The 21,159-nt window shown below is 31.9% G+C and overlaps 1 protein-coding gene across 1 annotated transcript; it reads right to left on the bottom strand.

Moving 5' to 3' along the window:
• Positions 1-366: 366 nt before the first annotated feature.
• Positions 367-19,402, bottom strand: LOC145319172 (carbonic anhydrase 1-like). The gene is made up of 16 exons (XM_080161084.1): positions 19,286-19,402; positions 18,703-18,753; positions 17,155-17,185; positions 14,967-15,055; positions 14,165-14,291; positions 11,560-11,647; positions 9,362-9,453; positions 8,218-8,269; positions 6,349-6,411; positions 4,831-4,885; positions 3,389-3,454; positions 2,204-2,270; positions 1,877-1,959; positions 1,261-1,388; positions 852-891; positions 367-513 (listed from the first exon to the last, which is right to left on the bottom strand). The coding sequence occupies exons 1-16, from the start codon at positions 19,337-19,339 to the stop codon at positions 484-486; spliced, it is 1,116 nt and encodes a 371-aa protein (XP_080017210.1). The 5' UTR covers positions 19,340-19,402; the 3' UTR covers positions 367-483.
• Positions 19,403-21,159: the final 1,757 nt, after the last annotated feature.

Below are 21,159 nucleotides of genomic sequence, written 5' to 3'. Positions count from 1 at the left end.
TCAAATGCATTTCGTGCAACTACCCCTTTAGCAATTTCCCATATAGCCTCATTAAAGTCCATGAGGTAAATTTAAACAATCTAAAGTCCATACCGAACAAGGATATAAACCAACATAAAAAGCTAAGCTTTTAAATATAAAAGCAGGAACGGAATAGAAAAATATAGAGACACAAACATTGAATCAGGATTTTTTACTAGCAATTAACAAGGGTGATGGAGTTAAAGATCTTTATAAGCATAGACTTCAATCTTAAGTTACTAATCGAAAAAATCCTGCTTGTATTATAGAACACAGGTTATCATAACAGATATAAAAAGATTACATTTAAATATTTTGGTTGTACAAATAAGTGAAAAAGCGCAATTCAATACATAACTTTTATTATAAATAAAATAAATATCTATAAAAACAAACATAAATAAAATAAGATAAAAGGATGTAACTATCACAATATTTGCTAAATGATTGTGAAATAGTTCTTCAATATCTCCTTAGCACATTTCTCAAAACCTGAAAATTAATAAAATATTATCATTTAGGTCTCTAAAACATTTACTTATCTTTTTCTCAAGTTTACAATTAGCCCCAAAAATGAAATAGGGAAGTGTGCAAAGTCAATATAGTAATTATTATTATTTCATCCTGTAAGAGACATTTTTCATGATTACTAAGTTTAAAATTTGGTCTAATGATGCTTTGACCTGGACAAAAGGACAGAGAAATCCTAAAGTTTTTTTTTTATTTTTTCGTGAAAATTGGTCTACAATAAGGATTTTTCAGTATAGCAAATAAGCTGTTGAATCCACAGAAAATTAAATGTATTCGGGGCTATACTTAAAAAATATTACCTCTCTACCATTCAAGGGAAGGACAGGACGGTTGTTATCACTGAAAAATTTTAAAAGTATATTTTTTATGTGTACAGTATTTAAACTGTATGAATTATTTAGTGGCGAGTTAGTTACACGTTTAGAAATTTCCATTTTTGCATTTTTTCCCATATTATAAACTTTGAATCATTTGAAACACATTTTATTTTTAAATTTTCCCTTAAATTTTTACTAAACTTTATTTTATATAATTGTGATATAATTAAAATATTAACAAAAATATCACGAGTGGCAAATCAAAACTTTGAGAAAAAAATGTTTAAATTAATTAAATGATTTAAGATTGTCTATTTTTTATGAAACGAATATAAACCAAAAGTGCATCTATACTTAAAATATAAATAAAATATTAATTCCAAAAGTAAACCTGTAAGATTTTCCATCTTCATTTTTCAGGTTCCTAAAAGCATCCAGGTCTCTCTGGGATATTTGAATAGGGGTAGAGAAGACATGCCAGAGAACATTCTCAGAGCAGGGGGGTGTTGTCAGGGATCCCTAAAATATTTAAATAATATTAGTTAAGAAATACATTTTGAAAAAAGTACGCAAGTCAAGAAATGGTCTAATTAAAAGGAAAGCGACAAATTCAAGCATATGTTATGATTTTTCTCTTATTCATTCGAAACAGATTAATATCCGGTGGATTAGGACCGGTTCTCATCCATACGAAAAAACTCTGTCTAGCATCGTATTATATCCAATATAAAAATCAAATGTACAATCATAAGATTAGCCAGTTTTTTGCCCGTGCCTTTGGCATCTCGGGGCTATAATAACTTGTTTTAATTCTATAAATGTATATTTTATATCCGCAGAAAGCTGTTTAATACGATGCAAGAAATAACGATTATTACTTCAGATATCACAATAATTTTAGAGCAATTTTTCATCAGTCATTTACCAAGAATTATACTTCTTGTCTGACTGACACTTCACCAAATTATGGAGAATATGCGATGCAAACAATTGATACAATGCTAAACCTGATAGAAGAAATATTCGACCAATGGAATATGTCCCAAAATAGCATCAATAGACAGTTTCCCTATATCAACTTCATTGTTTCCTGAAACAGTTATGCAGGTTTTAATATTAAGGGTACAGGATTTTTTTTTACATTTAGGGACAACAGAAAACTAAGAAATCATATTGAACTTTTAAAAAATAGGTTAGATATCCTAATTTTGCAATTAATATAATTATAGATTACCTTTGACCAAAAAAGAGAAATACATTACATAAATTTTATTGACAAACGACAATAAAATGAGGCTTCAGAAATTAAGGCTATAAATGATCATTGGTAATACCTGATTCATTTAAACTTCTGATACCATCAGCAATAACAGATATTCCAGGTCCAGATTTTTCAGCCAACTAAAGTTATATTAATGATGTGTAGAAATTTAAGCTGCTCAAAGACAATAACATATTGATTCTTAAAATATTGTGAACAATTTTATAAGAAGCTAGGCAATTATTTTAATAAAGCATCTTATGAAACTTTCTATAAATTGAGGGATAAACATTTAATACTAAAATATGAAAAAGAACTTTAATATTATCCTTATACTAAAGAAACAGGAGGTCTGTGTGTTTGTAACGAAGGATCTCGCTAACCGCTGACCCGATCGGGTTCTCCTTAAAGGAACCCTGCAAGAAATACCCCACTTTAACTGCTTAAGCCTGCCATGAGTAGACCCAATACCCAAAATTTGAAGCCTCCAGCTTCAATAACAAAAAAGTTACAGACATTTCAAAATGATTCTTTTAGTACAATGAAAATTTTGAAAGATTTTGAAAAAATTTTATTATTAAATTACGTTGTCTAGAAGCAAAATTAAAAGCTTATCTTTGTCAGAAACTTAGACGGCCAGTAACTGATAACATTTTTACAATTAAAACACCCCTTTTTATAGTCAAAATGTCTTAAAAAAATTCTGTTTAAATCGCGTTTGAAAGCGTAAAATCATAGCGGGAAAAAATGAAACTAATGTAAGTAATACAGATGCTAAGCTGTGATTGTTTGTTCAGCGGGCTTAGCGTAGACTCAGGCTTCCGATTGGCTGGAAATCCTAGAGGCTGGCATTCTCACGCTACAGTACTCTCAATACAACGCAAATTAAACTGAATTTTTAAAAATGATTTTGACTATCAAGAAGATTGTTTTTATTATAAAAATGTTATCAGTTACTGGCATTCTAAGTTTCTGCCAAAAATAGGCTTACAATTTTCTTTCTAGGCGACGTATTTTAATAATGAAAATTCTTATTACTTATTTAAATTACTTTTCTCCAGTTAACAAAGAGAGTTCAACGAAACAAACGTCAAACGCAACATACATATTTAAATATAAAAAAAAACATTTAAAGTGCCACTAGAAGGCTCTAGGGGCGTAGCCGCTAGTTAATAAATATAGTAATGAGAAGTGAATTTCTTTCATACACTGATTGACATAGACTTGTTATATTTAATTTTGGAAAATAAGAATATACCTGAAGGAAAAATCCTAAGACCAGGAGACCGTCAGGCTTGTCAACCGCGTTTGTAAGATTTCCATACTAAAAATTTCAAGTTATTTTTAAGTAGAGAAATTTTCAAAAAAAAATATTCTTATTATCAATTTTTCCATTCACTAAGAGCAGTGTTAAAATACGATGTGATAAATAATCATTACAGAGTGTCAAAACCTAATATTAATTTAGAAGCTTATACAATATTGAATATAAAATTGCATAAATACAGGAAACTGTTTAAAGACTTTGTTAAAGAGATGCCGCAATTAAAAAAATTGTACCTTATTATTTCAGTAATTAAGGTTCCAAAAATCAGATGAAAAGGACAATTAGGTCATAAAATTTTTTAACAAAAAGTTGAAATCAGCACGTTTTAATTAAACTTACAGACTTATGGTAACCATTATAGTTGCTACTAGTATCTTACCTATACCTAGTAGTAATACCTATAATTCAAAGGAATTATATTATATAGTTTAAAATAAATAGGCAATTCTTAAATGCGTAAATTAACGATAATTGCCTATTCAGTTAATTTAAGATAATAGCCTAATCAGTTAATTTAAGCAGGTTAGAATTGTTTTATCGATTTCAAATTTTGGATGAAGATTCTAATAACAATTAAGTACGATTTAGAAAGCGTAGCAACACTTTAATAGTTACTAGCGGCTACGCCCCTAGAGGCCTCTAGGGGCACTTGAGAAGGGGAGAGTCAAATTTGATAACCCAATTTCTTATTTTAGATTTTAAAGTAAAAAGTGAAAAAAATTTAAGGGGGGGGCGAATTTTTTTTTTTTTTGGGGGGGGGGTGCCTCGCCCCTAATTTTTAATTTTAGTTAAAAAAATTTTAATTTTTTTTGGGGGGTGGGGGTGTCCCACCCCCCAAGAAAATAGTTATAAACCTTCTCGGGACCTATGAGAAGCTACCCTGTTAAGGAGAACCCGATCGGTTTAGCGGTTAGCAAGATCCTTTGGTACAAACAAACACACAGACAGACACACAAACATCCTGTTACTTTAGTATAAGGACAAGAAAGTCCATGCGGATATTTTTACTTTTTTGACAATAAATTTCTACATATATATTATAATTATCTGATTTTTGGAATACAGATTTCTAATTCCACAAGGTACACTGTTATAAGGGATAAATCTCTAAACTAAAGATCTAAAAATGTAAGTATATCAACAGTATCCTGTATATAAGAAGTTTTTCAAAAATTTACTTAAAATTTTGTTTAGCATTGGTATTCTGCTCAAGTTCGTTTAACATTTAGGAGCTCCGCTTTTATGTATGTTGTCATCCTTGTTAATGTAGAAATTTCTCAAATAAGAGTAGGATAAGCTATCACAATTATCACCCCTCCGTTTAAAAAACAAAAGTTAGAAAGAAAATTAAGCATCAAAAAATTTATTCTTACCTTTCTATTGAAGTGAACAAAATGAGCCTCACCAGGGAATTCAAATCCTTCAACCCTAAAAAACGATAGTTTGTCCACTCCGACGTTTGGGACTCCTAAGTTTGTCCTGGAACCGTTTTTGTCTTTTAAGCATGACAGACAGACAAATTTGAAATAAACGAGAAACACATTTCCTAGGCAAATAGCATTACGGACGGACTAATATATTAAGAAAAAGCTTCACTACAAAAAAGGGAAAATCGAACAAATATTGTTTATAGTAGGTGAATATAAAAAATATAAATCTCACTAAAAATTTCAGCGGTCTATTTTAAAAAGCAGAAATGAAAGACATTTACCCAATAGCGTTACGGACAGGCTGACGAACAGACAAAGTAAAAGCTTCACTACTAGAAATTGGGAAACTCAAGTAAAAAAACAAAAGATTAATTTATCGGCCATTGTCTTATCCTCTTTAGAACATTAAGTCGGTACCGTAAGGCAATAGAAATGACGAGTGAAATGAATTTTCTTTGAGTTGGTGGAAGAACCGAACATTGCACTAGATACCTTTTTTATTCGAAAAGGCATAAAGAGAGTACAGTCCCCTAGTTTAGACATACAAACCTTCTAGATTATTTTTATTTTTTTAGTCAAAATGAAAATCTGAAAGAAAATAAAGTGCATAGATTCATAAAATATAGACAAGCAAAAATATTTCGGAATTGATATTAATTAAGAACATCATAGGAGGGGTTTTTAGATGCCACAATCTTGTAAGCAATAATTAAATAGGACTTAGAGTTCGAATTTCGAATCTGAAATTTTGCATGAATAATCCTTGGTAGGTCTATTATCCCTAAATCGAACAAAAAGTTGGAAAAGTAACGGCTGGCGGCTCAGCCGTTTAGCCATTTTTGACTATTTAAAGGCAAATTCATCCTTACTTAAGTAGGAATAAAAAAAAATGGCAAAACGGCTGAGCCACCAGCCGTTATCAGTTACTTTTCCAACTTTGTTAGATTTAGGGAAAATAGGCCTACCAAGGATTAATTATGAAGAATTTCAGATCGAAATTTGAATTCCAAGTGCCATTTAATCATTGATTAAAAGATGGTTGCATTAAACCCCCTCCCCTCCTTACTGCATAAAATCACTGGAAATAATTTAAGGTAATTTTAAGCCACAACTTCAAAACCCGACAAAATCGTCCAATACACAATTTCGTTTAGTTGGACAGACACACAAACAATTTGAGGCCTTTTTAGGTCCTTGCAGCCAAATGACAAGAAAAAATAATAAGTAATTAAAATTTGTGGAACAGGTAAAAAAGTAGTTTCAAATAGAAAAGTTTGTTAGTCTGTTTGATACTTGGAAAAACTGCTACTATTTAAGATAGACTGCAGGTTTTTGTGAGAATATTTTACAAAAAATGAGTAAACACTCCATAACCTATTTTGATAATATTAATCAGTCTGTCTTTTTGTAATGTAAAAAAAAATGTAGACTAATCCAAATACTTTCTATCCTTTCACAAACCTGTGTTCAGAACCAACGTTGTTCTTGCTTCCCCAATGCATATGAAGTCCAGCAAATTGATAACTTAAAATGAACCATCATACATTATACAGAAAGCATTGAAACAAGGATGACAACATCCATAAGTAGCGAAGCACAAAAAATCGTAGATGGGAATACGTACAGGTAGATTTAAAAGGTTTTTACTAAAATCAAGAATAGATTTATTGGATAAAATAAATATGAAACCTTGTTTTATTTTGTATGATGACGATGGTCAAAGTAAATTATATTAAAGATGCTCATAACAATGGGAAAAATTATTTTGATACTGATATCCCATAAAAGTTTGAAAATTGGATCAAAATAACAAAGATCTTGGGAAATATGTAAAACATATAAAAATAGCCAAAAACCTGATAAAAGGCAGTCTGGCCGCCATGGTTGTTTTCTTAAAACGAAAAAAAAATAATTTTTATATCCTTAACCTAAAAAATTAGGAAAATCGGACCATATACACTGAAAATATGGAGAAAGATGTGAAAGATGTAAAAATAGCCTAAAACCTGCTAAAAGGCAGTCTGGTTGTCATAGTTGTTTTCTTTAAAAGACGGGAAATTTCATTTTGATATCAATAACTGAAAACATTTTGAAAATCGGACTATAAACACTGAAGACATGGAGAAAAATGTGAAAAATATAAAAATAGCCTAAAACCTGCTAAAAAGGCAGTCTGGCCGTCATGGTTGTCTTCTTTAAAAGACGGGAAATTTAATTTTGATATCTTTAACTGAAAAAATTTTGAAAATCGGACCATAAACACTGAAGATATGGAGAAAAATGTGAAAAATATAAAAATAGCCTAAAACCTGCTAAAAATCGGTCTGACCGCAAATGATGTTTTATAGTCAATTGTGCTCCTTAATAATGGGAATGTTGTCAAAAAATTTTAGCATTCTATCTTTTATAGGAGCTGAGTAAATCCCATTTCCCCCATAGCGTTACGGACTGACGGACTGACGGACTGACTGACGGACTGACTGACTGACGGACGGACAAAGTGAATTATAGAGTAGCTTCGCTACTAATAAGGGGGGGGGGGTAATGCAACCATCTCATAATCAATGCGCAAATAGCACTAAAAATCCGAATTTCAGGATGAAATTTGGAATGAGTTATCCTTGGTAGGTCTAGTTTCCCTAAATCGAAAAAAAATCTAATAGTAACGGTTGGCGGCTCAACCATTTAGGCCAGTTTTTGGCTATTTCCAGGGCAAATCCACCATTAATTACGAAGTGTTCAACTTTTTGAATGTTATTTGTACATTATTTGGTATTAAAATTATACACTCGGCATTTTTTAGATTCTACCAGCCATTTTTAGTCGGTTCTAGCTGTTAAGCAGCTGGTAATGGAAATTTTTAAAAGTTTATTTGCATTCTTATCAATAATTTTGCCCTAACAAAAGCCCAAATACAGCTAAACGGCTGAGCAGGAAGCTGTTAGCCATTACTTTCCCAACTTTTTATTAAATTTAGGGAAAATAGACCTACCAAGGATTACTAATGCCAAGTTTCTTAACAAAATTCGGATTCTAAGTGCCATTTTCGCATTGATTGTGAAATAGTTGCATTAATCCCCCCCCCCCCCTTATATTTTTCCATAGCAAAGTTGTTAGTCTAGTTGTTTATCACTCATATTATAACCGGCATATATTTTATATTTGTAGAAGACTGGATATAAAATAAGATGCTATAATTTTTCAGTATGGATGAGAACCAATTCTAATCCATCGTATTTTAATCTGTTTCAAAGCAATGGAAAGAAATTTCTGAAAATAAGTAAACACAGAGATTATGTAAATAACTCTAAAATAAAATAATTTAAGTACCTTTCTCCATAGGGAATATATCCACCAGCTATCCAGGGCATTTGTTTTGGGCCTAAAATAATTGGATGGATTAGCTAAGCAATGCAAATTATCCATAGAAGTTTATGGGAGAAAGGTCCCTCCCTTAAAAATCGGATTATAAAGACAAGGGGGGGGGGGGGGTTAATGCAACAATCTTGTAATAAATGCGCAAATGGTACTTAAAATCCGAATTTCAGGATGAAATTTGGAATGAGTAATCCTTTTAAGGTCTACTTTTTCTAAATTGCAAAAAAAGTTGGAAAAGTAAAGACAGCTCAGCCATTTAGCCGATTTTGGCTATTTAAGCCAAATCCATCAGTAACTATGTAGGAATTAACTTTTAAAGTGATATTTGTACATTATTTGGTATTAAATTAATACTCTTGGCATTTTATAGCTTCTACCAGCCGTTTTTAGTCTGTTCTAGCTGTTAAGCAGCTGGTACTAGAAATTTTTAAAAAGTTTATTTGTATTATTATTAATAACTTTGCCTTAACTAAAGACCAAAAACAGTTAAATGGCTGATCTGAAATTTTGCATGAGTAATCCTTGGTAGGTCTTATTTCCCTAAATCGAACAAAAAGTTGAAAAATTAACAGCTAACGGCTCAGCTGTTTAGCCATTTTTTGGCTATAGGCAAATCTGTCATAAATTATGTAGGATTCAATTTTTTGAAACATATTTTAGCTTTAAATCATGTGAAATGATACAATTTTTTTTTATAGATTTCTAGTACCAGCAACTACCAGCTAGAACAGTTTGAAAACGTTTTAGAGTGGGAAAGAGTATTAGGTAGAGATAAGTTTAATGATGGATTTGCCTTCAAAATAGCCAAAAAATGAATAATTGGCTGGCCGCCAGCCGTTAGCCATTACTTTTCCAACTATTTGTTCGATTTAGGGAAAATAGACCTACCAAGGATTACTCATGCAAAATTTCAGATCCAAAATCGAATTCTAAGTGCCATTTATACATAGATTACAAGATGGTTGCATTTTTTCAGAAGTTTGAATAGGAGCCAAAAAAATTAAGCTTCCTCGACTTCGTGTCTGACAGACAGAAGGATATTTGAATTATTGAGTAGCTTTGCTACTAATAATAATTTAAAACTTAAATACTTTACCCTCAAAGCTAATATCAACGTTCTTCTTTCCCTTTACAATGAAGGCAGGATACAGACGGTTGTAGTTCTCAGCCATAATAGGATTAGTTGGCCTGCAAAACATTTTACTTTATGAATAAAAATGGTTCTACTGAATTAAATAACAGGAAAAGACATCTTGAATTCCAAGAACATTAGAAAAAAAAATAATTTTTGCCTATTATCTTATAGTACTTAACCCCCACTTCCCTCCCTTAATCTTTAACTTTAAAAAAAGGGGGGGGGGAGCTTAACTTAAACAGTGAGCAAAATGGTCAAACTTAGAGCTAGATTCTTGAAACTTTGTACAGAAGCCTAGTCATATAGGTACTACATCTAAATGGCAAAAAAATCTTATTTTTTAGTTAGGTTAGGAAAACCCTGCGAAAATGGAGTTTTTATGCGTCTTTTAGTCCATTTTGTTTTAGAAACTTACCTTAAATTGTTTTATCTTAGGTTTTTTTTCTTGAATACACTGTGTCTTATTCACAAGGACATTATTTAAGATGATTTAGCAAGTCAGGGACTGACCCCAGCGGGCTAGGGGGGTGCTCACAGGGGTTAAGTGCAGTTTTTCTAAAGTTTGTGTTATTATATATCAATATGGGTTTTTTGAGTTTGCTGAATCATCTTAAATAATGTCCTTATGAATAGACAGAGTATTAAAGGAAAAAACTTAAGAACAAAAATAAAAGCAAGTTTCCACATCGAATTAGTCCAAAATAGACCAAAAAAGGCCTAAAATGGTTTTCTTACTAGGGTTGGGCCGGATACTTTTTTGGCCGGATACCGGATATCCGGCTGATTTCAAATGCCGGATATCCGGTAACCGGCCGGATATCCGGCAAATAACCGGTTATCCGGCCAAATTACCGGATATCCGGCCGGATAACCGGCCAAATTACCAGATATTAAAATAGTAAAAAAAAAATTTCTTCAGAAATCTTATATAAATTTACATAAAGTTAAACTTATTCAGAAAAAATGTTCTTCTAGCTTCAATAATAAGAAAATTATAGCCATTTAAGATTTTAAAAAGCAGAGATTTTTGGTTTAAAGTATAAACAAGGATGACAACATCCATAAGTAGCGAAGCACAAAATTTCGTGAATGGGACTGACGGTCATTGTTGTTTTTTTCAAACGACGGATAATTTAATTTTGATATCTTTAACTGAAAAAAATTTGAAAATCGATTAATAAACACCAAAGATATGGGGGAAAATGTAAAAAATAGCCAAAAACCTGCAAAAAGGCAGTCTGACCGTCATTGTTGATTTCTTCAATTGACCAGAAATTTAATTTTTATATCTTTAACTGAAAAAATTTTGAAAATCGGTCCATAAACACCAAAGATATGGGGGAAAATGTAAAAAATATGAAAATAGCTATAAACCTGCAAAAAGGCAGTCTGACCGTCATTGTTGTTTTCTTCAAACGATGGGAAATTTAATTTTGATATCTTTAACTGAAAAAAGTTTGAAAATCGGACCATAAACACCAAAGATACGGGGGAAAATGTAAAAAATATAAAAATAGCCAAAAACCTGCAAAAAGGCAGTCTGGCCGTCATTGTTGGGTCTCTAAACAACGGAAAATTTAATTTTGATGTCTATAACTGAAAAAATTTTGAAAATCGGACCATAAACACCAAAGATATGAGGAAAAATGTGGAAAATAAAAAAATAGCCTAAAACCTGCTAAAAAGCCGTCCGACCGCCATTGATGTTTTATAGTTAATTGTGCTCCTTAATGATGGGAATATTGTCAAAAAATTTCAGCTTTCTATCTTTTATAGGGGCTGAGTAAATCCCATTTCCCCCATAGCGTTACGGACTGACGGACGGACTGACGGACTGACGGACGGACTGACGGACGGACAAAGTGAATTATAGAGTAGCTTCGCTACTAAAAATTATAGAGCCGGATATACGGCCGGATAGTTTCAATATCCGGTATCCGGCCGGATATTGAAAATGGCCGGATATCCGGCCTCACCGGATATCCGGCCCAACCCTATTTCTTACCTAACCTAATAAATAAAAAATTGGAGTTTTTCTTCATTTAGGCCCCTACAAAAGCCTCTAACTCCTGACCCTGCATGCCTATACTATCAATTAAAAACCTTACACATAGTAAGTAAAAAGATATTTTCCAAAAGTTTAGCTTTTAACCACCAACCTTTGATAGGTCATGTAAGGTTGAATGTTGATGGGTGACTGTGATTTCCCTCCACACTCAGGATATATCTTGGGCCAGTAATCAGGTCCTGAAAATTTTCCAATACATATCCTTCTACTTTATACATAGAATTATCTTACAAATTGCTTCGTAGAAATGGATGTAAAGAAACAACATTAAAATTAATATAAAACCCCAGCGAAAAGGATTCTGAAAACCAATTTTCAGTGAAAATTTCCCCACAACCCACATTAATCTTATCTCCTGTTCTTTCCCCACTTTCTTTTAGTTGCAAGTCTAAACACAAAATATCCAAATTTTTAGTAATCAAAATGGAATTAATTTGCTCGATCACAGCCACTGCAAAATCCAAAAACAGTATTTAATATTTGTTCGACTCAGTTAACTTTATTAGATTGGGACATAATTATAAATCGTATTGTGGTTATATTTAACACACTGGAATGTATACTCTGGCAATGTGCAATCACATTGCAAAACTTGAAATTTCTCTCTCCTTCATAGACCAACAAGGATGACAACATCCATAAGTACCTAGCAAGGCACAAAAAAATCGTGGATGTAAATACGTACAAATAGATTTATAGTGTATTTAAAGGAAGCCTGCAAGAAATACCACGCTTTAACTGCTGAAAGACTGCCACAAGTAGACCAAATACCCCAAATTTGAAGCCTTCAGCTTCTATAACAAAAAAGTTCTAGGCATTTTAAAATGACATTTTATGAACAATGGAAATTTTGAAAGAATTGCAATGCTCATGTTGAAAACTTTAAAATTAAACTACGAAGCCTAGAAACAAAATTATAAGCTTATTTTTGTCATAAATTTAGGTTTCAAGTAACTAATTATATTTTTACAATAAAAATACCCATTTTTATAGTCAAAATCATTAAAAAAAATTAAGTTTTACTTGCGTTGTACCGAATGTACTGTAGCAAATCAGAAGGCTGAATCAGCTTAACAACCAATCACAGCTAAGCTTGTATTAGTTTACCCCTTTGTTTCCGCTATGATTTTCGTTTAAAAATGCAATTTAAATCGAATTTTTTTCATAGATTTTGACTATGAAATGTGAAGTTTTTATTGTAAAAATGTAATCAGTTACAGACAATCTAAGTTTCTGACAAAGATAAGGTTATAATTTTATGTCTAGGCAACGTAATTTAATATTGTTTTTTCTTTTATGAGCATTGGAAATCTTTCAAAAATTCCATTGTACATAAAATGCTATTTTGAAATGCCTAGAACTTTTTTGTTATTGAAGATGAAGGCTTATAATTTGGGGTATTGGGTCTTCTTGTGTCAGTCTTTTAGCAGTTAAAGCGTGTTATTTCTTGCAGGCGTCCTTTAATAAAATAAAGAATAGATTTATTGGAAAAAATAACAACGAAACCTTGTTTTATTTTGTTTGATAATGACGGTTAAAGTAAATTACGCATAATGCGCATAACCATGGAAAAAATATTATATGGTCATCGCAAAAAAGTTTGAAAATCGGACCAAAAATACCAAAGATATGGGGAAATATGTAAAACGTATAAAAATAGCCAAAAACCTGCAAAAAGGCAGTCTGACCGTTATGGTTTCTTTTGTTAAAGCGCTAGGAAATCTAATTTTAATATTGAAAAAATATTGAAAATCAGACCAAAAACACCAAAGATATTTGAAAAACAGAAAAATATAAAAATAGCCAAAAACCTGCAAAAAGGCAGTTTACAGTCATTGCTGTCTTCAAATGACGGGAAATTTAAGTTTGATATCTTTACCTAAAAAAAAATCAAAAATCGGACCATAGACACCAAAGATATGGGGAAAATGTGGAAAATATAAAAATAGCCAAAAAAAAACCTGCTAATAAGCAGTCTTACAGTCCTGAATGTTTTATAATTAATGGTGCTCTTTAATGATGGGAATGTTGTCGAAAATTTTGCTTTCTATCTTTTATAGGAGCTGAGTAAATCCCATTTCCCCCATAGAGTTACAGACTGACAAACTGAAGGACGGAATGACGGACATACAAAGTGAATATAGAGTAGCTTTGCTACTAAAAAGGTAAAAAAAAAATTTTATTGTGTTCAGAAAAATGAGTTACATAATTTTGAATTTATTAAACGAAAATGTATGATTTTCTGTATAACAAATTTGTATTTAATAAAATGATAAATACATTATCGTTTTTAACACTTAACGGTAAAAAACTATTTTTTCTATCTCATTTTCTGTATGTGAAAGATAAAGAGCCCAAACTGCAGGACTTTTTAAGCATGTCTATGAGCAAAAATATATTTGACATAAACAAAGCATTTAATCTTTAAAAATATTAAAATCTCCTCTAATAGTACATCCTCATTTGAAATACAGGTGTTAAGTCAATTTCAGGTTTCAGGTTTGATCTTGGAGGTACGTATTAAAATTTCATAATGATCCGCCGCAGGCACCCCCCCCCCCCACTCGACCAATAAAATTGCGGCATGGGATCCGACTGTTTAATACGACAAGATTTAATACAGAAAAGTGCGGTATTTTCGGATATCTCTGAATACCCTGAATTCTTGTGTCATCCATTATTGTTGCCATAATTACCAGTAGGTCCTGAATAACTCCAATGTGGAGTGTCCAATTCGTCTTCTGCGTGTACTATTATATGGTCAGGTTGTGCATCCTGTTCTACAGGTAGGCTGATTGGACCACGTACTTCGTTTGTAGATACCTTAATAAAATAAAATCAATTAATATTAATTAAAAACACTCTTTCTACACGCCTCTACCTTTCAAACATATCAGCTGCTATTTAAGATAGACGGCAAAAATATTATATAATAAGTTCCCATGCCTATGAAAATTCAGTATATAAAGGGAGAGGTAGGTTTCAGGTAAAATCCGAAAAGGCTTAAAATAGTAGTAGAACGATGATATTCACTAAATATGTGTATTTCTTATTGAAAAGAACTATAGACAAAATTTTAAAAAAAGTAAACATAAATTTTTATCGTTCTACTACTGTTTTTAACTTAACACATAACCTTTACGGATTTTACCCGAAACCTACCTCTCCCTTAGTTGGTCAGTCAGTTTGCTTTACTCACCTGCTATTGTATATAAACGGCAGATTTTAAAAAATCATCCTTGCTAATAGGAATCTGCGTGGTCCGTCTGTATATGTAATTGTTTAGGTACTATAAAATTTGTATAAGGAAAATTTTTTTCTTACTCTACTTTAGAAGGACGATTTTTTAGCGAGAAATTTTCTGACAAATTATAACCACTCTACAAATCACTTTATTAAATCTAATTGTGTTATGCAAAGATTTTTCTTCTATTTGCTTTGCTACTTTTAGAGGTTGTCATCCTTGTTTTTGTGGTAGTCCATGCATAATACACTTACAGCAGGCAAAGCCGGTAAAGTTTGAACAAATTGAGGTATCAAGTTGCTGAGCACCTGGGCAGAAGTTGGAGAACCAAAATACGCAAGTTCTAGAAAATAAAACAAGGAGGGTTTATTCTTTATTTATGGAACTTGTAAAGAAGAAGTAATGGTTAATAGGTAAACACTTAATGAAACATTGTATATCTAGAAAATTTTCAATTTTCACCCACTAGGAGTTACCGCATAATCATGACAAGAAAAGCAAAGGTTATTTATTTAAAATTTTGAACAACTTTGCTTTTATAAAGTCAGTCATAAAACCTCTCTATATATGATTTATTTAAGGCTGAATTTCCGTGACCTTAGCAAAGCAATTGATAAAAATGGATATTAATTAACTCACTTTAGGAGATGTTTTATGAAGAACTTTATAAAAGCAAAGTTGTTCAAAATTTTAAATAAGTAATCTTTGCTTTTCTTGTCATGATTATGCGGTAACTCCTAGTGGGTGAAAATTGAACTTGAAATTTTCAAATTTAATTTTCTCAAAAACCGCTGCATTTTAGATTTTATTGAAAAGTGAAATGAATTTACCTAACCTAGGGTAATGAAATGCACTATGTCCCAATTTAGGTTCTGACACAAAAGTCAAAGCACCTTCATTTGCACTGTGGCATATTTTATCCTGGTTTATTGGTTAATCTACATTTATATGGCATATATTTGAAAGAAGTTTAATTTTCTACTACGTAGTTTTTAAAATATCAAGACTTGAAAATTGTCTTTTTAAATTGCATATATCAAAAAAAGAAGATTTTCAAGTCTTGATATTTTCAAGACAGGTTTAAAATCAGCGAAGAAAAAAAAACAATTTTTTTAATTATGTTGTGAAAAACACAAACGTTTTGGCACTCCAACCTGAGTTTTTTCCAGAACAGCAAGAAATTTGCAAAAATTGGCCATTATCGAGGTTGTTGCTAGAATGGCTTAAAACGCTTCAAAGTTGAGATTTAGAGCTAATATCCATTACAGTTATTATTGGGCATATGTAATCTGACATATTAAGGTTTGAAGGTTATATCTCATCCAGGTAGGGAGTACTGGCCCTCCAAAGTAGACTACTGAAAATAAATTTGAGATTTTTGGTCAAAATTTTGACTCTCGTTTTTTGTTCTAAAATGAACTAGTAGCTAAGTAGCTTAGTCTCCTAACACCCAAAATACCTTTGACCCAGCGAAACTTTTAAAAAAAGGTAGCATGCTACGTTGTTTGATATCTCAAATGGTAGCTTATTAATTACCACCTAATTTTATGGCGATAAACGTTGGAAAATCATCCATTCAAGCAAAAAGGTAGTATGAGAGTTTGCCATTGATATCATAGCAGAGTAGCATAATGCTGCTCTCTATTCGGTTCTTTAAGAAGTCAGCTCTTTTTTCTCACTTCTTCTATTTTTATCCTCTCTCACTCTCTTAATTTATGCTACTATTGTGCGACTTCACTTTATACTCTGCTACAATATCGATGGCAAACTTGCGTGCTACCTTTTGCTTGAAAGGCCGATTTTCCAACGTTTATCGCCAAATTAGGTGTTAATTCATGGCGAATGGGTTTCGAGGTAGCATAGGACTCTGTATATATATATTGCACGAGCTTGAAGGTGACTTTGGCGAAATATCTTGCTAAGGAACGGTTAGAACTGATTCTATGTGCAGTATAGTGACAAAAATATGTATGAAGAACTTCAATGAAATTTTTTCGGTTCTCATCTTTGGCGGCCACTACTCCCTTCCTGGTTGAGATAATGCCTTCAATTTTTAGAATGTCCTAGTATATGTCCCCTTTAGTATCTGTATCAATTAGCTCTATCTCAACTTGGAAGCGATGTACAGCCATTCTTGCAAAGGGTAGAAAAATTGAGCACAAGAAAATAGGGTCTCGAAAAATAAACAAACCATTTTTAGATGTTGACAACCAAGTTTTGAATTTTAGATATTACTGTACTTTTTAAAGAAAAACTGAAATATTTGTTATTGTTCTATTAAGCCATTAATTATTATTAAATTCTGATAACTAAAAGTGGGGTAAAATTGCTTTAAAAGTTCTCATAAAAAAACATACTGTAGAAACATTACAAACACTTATAAAGACTTATAAATATAAACGACAAATCAAAAATTTCACATCAGCCAGTTCAAAAAAGTACCTGGATTCAGAAGTTCTTGGTAAATCTGTCCCTGAAAAATTTAAATTGTCAAAACAGAAGTTGTTGTTGTTGTTCCCATATTGTGACAGAGAGGTAAACTAGGAAAAATAAATTTAAAATAGAGGGCAATATAATCATGTTAGTCGAGGAGCAAGGAACAGCAACTTTCCGCGGATATTAAACTAAAAGACATTACAAGATTAAAATCAGTTTCGTTTGCCACGGGGTATTAATTTCATGATTTATTTTACTTTTGTTGAAAATTGTCTAACACTATGCTATACTTTATTTTAGTCTGGCTGAGAACAGGTTCTAATCTAACTGATATTAATCTGTTTCAAAGCCACACTGGAGAGCCTATTTTAGCCCAGGTGAATATCTTTTCACAAAGTGACGAATTACAAGATGTCTAATCTTTCCTGGATTCGACAATTAAAACTATTTCATATCTAAAAAAAACATGTTTAAATTGTTTAGAAGAGCGTTTTGGTAACTTGATGAACTGTGTACCCAACTAATTCAGCAATCTTAAGTTTTACGTAAAAAAAATTAACTTATCATCCGTTATTTAACGACTGTTGTGGAGATGAACTAAACCCTAAGTGCATAAAAGCTTTGCTTTAAAAGTATAGTAAGGAGATTACTCAGGAGACATAATGTCAGATTCTTTCAACTCAGATCAAGCACATCACATGAAGTACTGCCTTCATATTGTTGTTTCTCAAGTTTTATATGCGCATTAATAATAACAAATATCTATTGCAATAGTTATAAAAGTTATAAAATGATAAAAATCCCTTTATGAATTTAAGTTAAAAAAATTATATTTTAATTTTTTTTACTTTATTCTATTGTCATTTTTTATTGCAGATTTTTTCTTACAAGAGTTCTGTATTTACTTAAGGTTTCAATTCTAGACATGATAAAATGTGACTTGTCCTTCTTGGTTAAAGATTACAAATAGCAATACAAAAGTACGTTCGTTACGTTTTCAACAGGATCTAGTATTGTACTGTGAGTACATATGCATAAGAAAGGGCATAATTTTTTCATTTTGTTCACATAAAGAGTCAGCTGTAAATAGTCTCATTTCTTAAGATAAAGCTTTTCTGAGGTAAATTATATCGTGTAAAAATTTAATTTCTAGTTTAGTGTAAAGCACATTACAAATCCTTTAATAAGTCAGCTATGAATAGTTGAATTCCTTAATATAAAATTAGCTTTCTAGAAACTATATACTATACACCTAGGGGCTAAAAAACTGGTTTTAATCTTAGGATTGTACATTCTATATCCGCGGAAAGCAGTTTATAATACTATGCAAGAAATAACTATTCTAGTATGGCTTCAACATATTGATATCAGCTGGATTAGAACCGGTTATAAGCCATACTTAAAAATCAAATATGTCGTTTTGTATCCAGTTTTCTACGAATATAATATTAGCCATTTGGGGGCTAACAAAACTATATTAATCTTTTAATTGTACATTTTTATATCCGTTGAAAGCTGTTTATAATACGATGCAATAAATAACTATTCACTTACATGTGGTCCATGAAAATTGAAGATAGTGATTTCAACAGGGTGGGTAGGCACCTAAACACAGATTTACTGAAAATAAGGGAGAGGTTTTTAATGCAACCATCTTATAATCAATGATGAAATGGCACTTAGAATTCGAATTTCGATCTAGAATTTTTCAGGAGTAATCCTTGGTAGGTCTATTTTCCCGAAATCGAACAAAAAGTTGGAAAAGTAACGGCTGGCGGCTCAGCTGTTAGGCCGTTTTTTGCCTATTTTCAGGGCAAATTAATCATTAATTACGTAAGAATCAACTTTTTAAAACATATTTTTGGTTTAATTCATAATAGCTTGTCATGAGTACTCCTTGGTAGGTCTATTTTCTCTAAATTAAACAAAAAGTTGGAAAAGTAACTGCTAACCGATGGCGGCTCAACAGTTTAGTAATTTTTATGCCATTTTCAGGGCAAATCCACTACAAGCCTTATCTACACATCATACTCTAAGCCGCTCCCAACCGTTTTTAGCCCGTTTTAGCTGGTAACCGCTGGTACTAGAAAACTAAAAACTGTATTTGTGTATGTAATCTGTGGTTTAACAACAATACCTGGGCATTTCCTGCTAAAAGCAATGAAAAGAGAGACAATATTGACCTTACCATTCTGAAATAAAGACATTTTTAAAAAGTATTTCTTTAACCTTCACAGATCAGGGGAGGGACGGGGGGGTTCAGATCTGCTCCCCCTCTTTTTTTTTAATTTCATTTCATGTATACAAGATAGAAAGCTGTGTAAATTTAATGCAAAACTGCTTGAATACAGGATACTGTTAAAGGACAAACTTAAATTCAGAATGCGAATGTATAAGAGTCAAAGCAAAATAGTAAGCAAATTTGTTGAAAAACTGTTTAATACAGGATAATGTTTATGGACATCAGGGGCGTCCAAGCTTTTATTTTGGGGAGGTAAACTTTTTTTAAGGGGGGGGTAATTCGGTTTTGGGGGGGGGGGGTAAAATGGCGCGCGAAGCGCGCCGCAAATTTTTTTTACCCCCCCAAAAATTTTTACCCCGGGGGTAAAATTTGCTTGGGGGGGGGGGGTAATTACCCCCCCTGAAATCTGTTGGCAGGGGTAAAATTTGTTTACCCCCCCCATAATTTACCCCCGGGGTAAAATTTTTGGGGGGGGTAATTTAAATTTTATCAAAAATTCAGTATTAAAAATGCGCGCGAAGCGCGCAAAAATTTTTTTGTTAGAGATTCATTTTTAGGACTTGATTATAGAGTTGCTTCGCTTATAATATTGTACTTTGTTGTCCCAGGAATCACTATACCAAAAATCAGACCAATCGGATAATTAGGTCACATACAAATTTGTTGTTAAAAATGTAAAAAAATCAACATGTTTTAAAAGGACGTACAGACATTCTGGTAATGATTACAGAGTTGCTACGCTTTCTAACTCGTACCTAACTATTACAGGAATCACCATGCAAAATTTAAAATCGATAGGACAATTAGAACATGCCTAAATTAACGAAAAAAGCTATCCGTGATGGACGTATGGACGGACATACGGACGGACCAACCCTAAATATAGAAAAGCTTCACTTTTAAAAAATGTTAAATAAAAAACAGCAGGTTTGAAATAGACGTACGGACTTTCTGGTGACGATTATAGAATTGCTACAATTTCTAAATCGTACCTAACTAGTATAGGAATCATCCTACAAAGTTTGAAAGAGCTAAACGTTACGAACGAACGTTCACACATACCGACCCTAATGATATAAAGGCTTCGCTTTTAAAATACAAGTTATGGGAAAAGAAACCTATTTCAAAAGCAAATTTTTTAATTTGTTGTATTAAAGAAGTTAAAATAACCAGTGACGTGCTAGGATTTTGTCAAAGGGGTGCACGAAAAAGCAGCGACACCCCTTAAAACCAAATATATTCGAGTATAGGTGGTGTGAGCTTTAGGGGCGTGTATGGCTGACAAGAAAGTGTATTTTTAGTGTTAAAAATATGATTCAACAAATTAAAACAAATAAAAATTTTTTCTAAATTCGCAAAAAAATATCAAATGAAAATGTCCTTTATAACAATTAGGGAGTTGAATCCATTTTTATAGAAGCAGAAATGTAATCTATGATTACGGTTTTGACCCTCTAAAAAACGTAATCTACCATTCCCCTTTCCCCTCCCTTGGTGATGAGATCAACGCCGATAGGATTTTTGTAATCTACCATTCAAATTTTGCTTCTCTTGGTAATGATATCATCAATGCCGATACGATTTATGAAATATACCATTCCACTTTCAAGAGAGGCGAAACTGGAATGGTGGTTTACACTTTTAACATAGACATAATTGAAATCATACATACTATTTTTAAATAATGTTAATCGTATATAGGAATGTAAAAAATACTATTTATAATAAATTTTTTTTATGTAAAATAAAAATAACAAGAATATACCATT

The sequence above is a fragment of the Acartia tonsa genome, chromosome 5 (genome assembly GCF_053477335.1).
Source record: "Acartia tonsa isolate MP-2025a chromosome 5, ASM5347733v1, whole genome shotgun sequence".
Taxonomy (NCBI): Eukaryota; Metazoa; Arthropoda; class Copepoda; order Calanoida; family Acartiidae; genus Acartia; species Acartia tonsa.
Note: the sequence above shows the minus strand (reverse complement) of the source record. Positions and strands in the feature narration are given on the sequence as shown.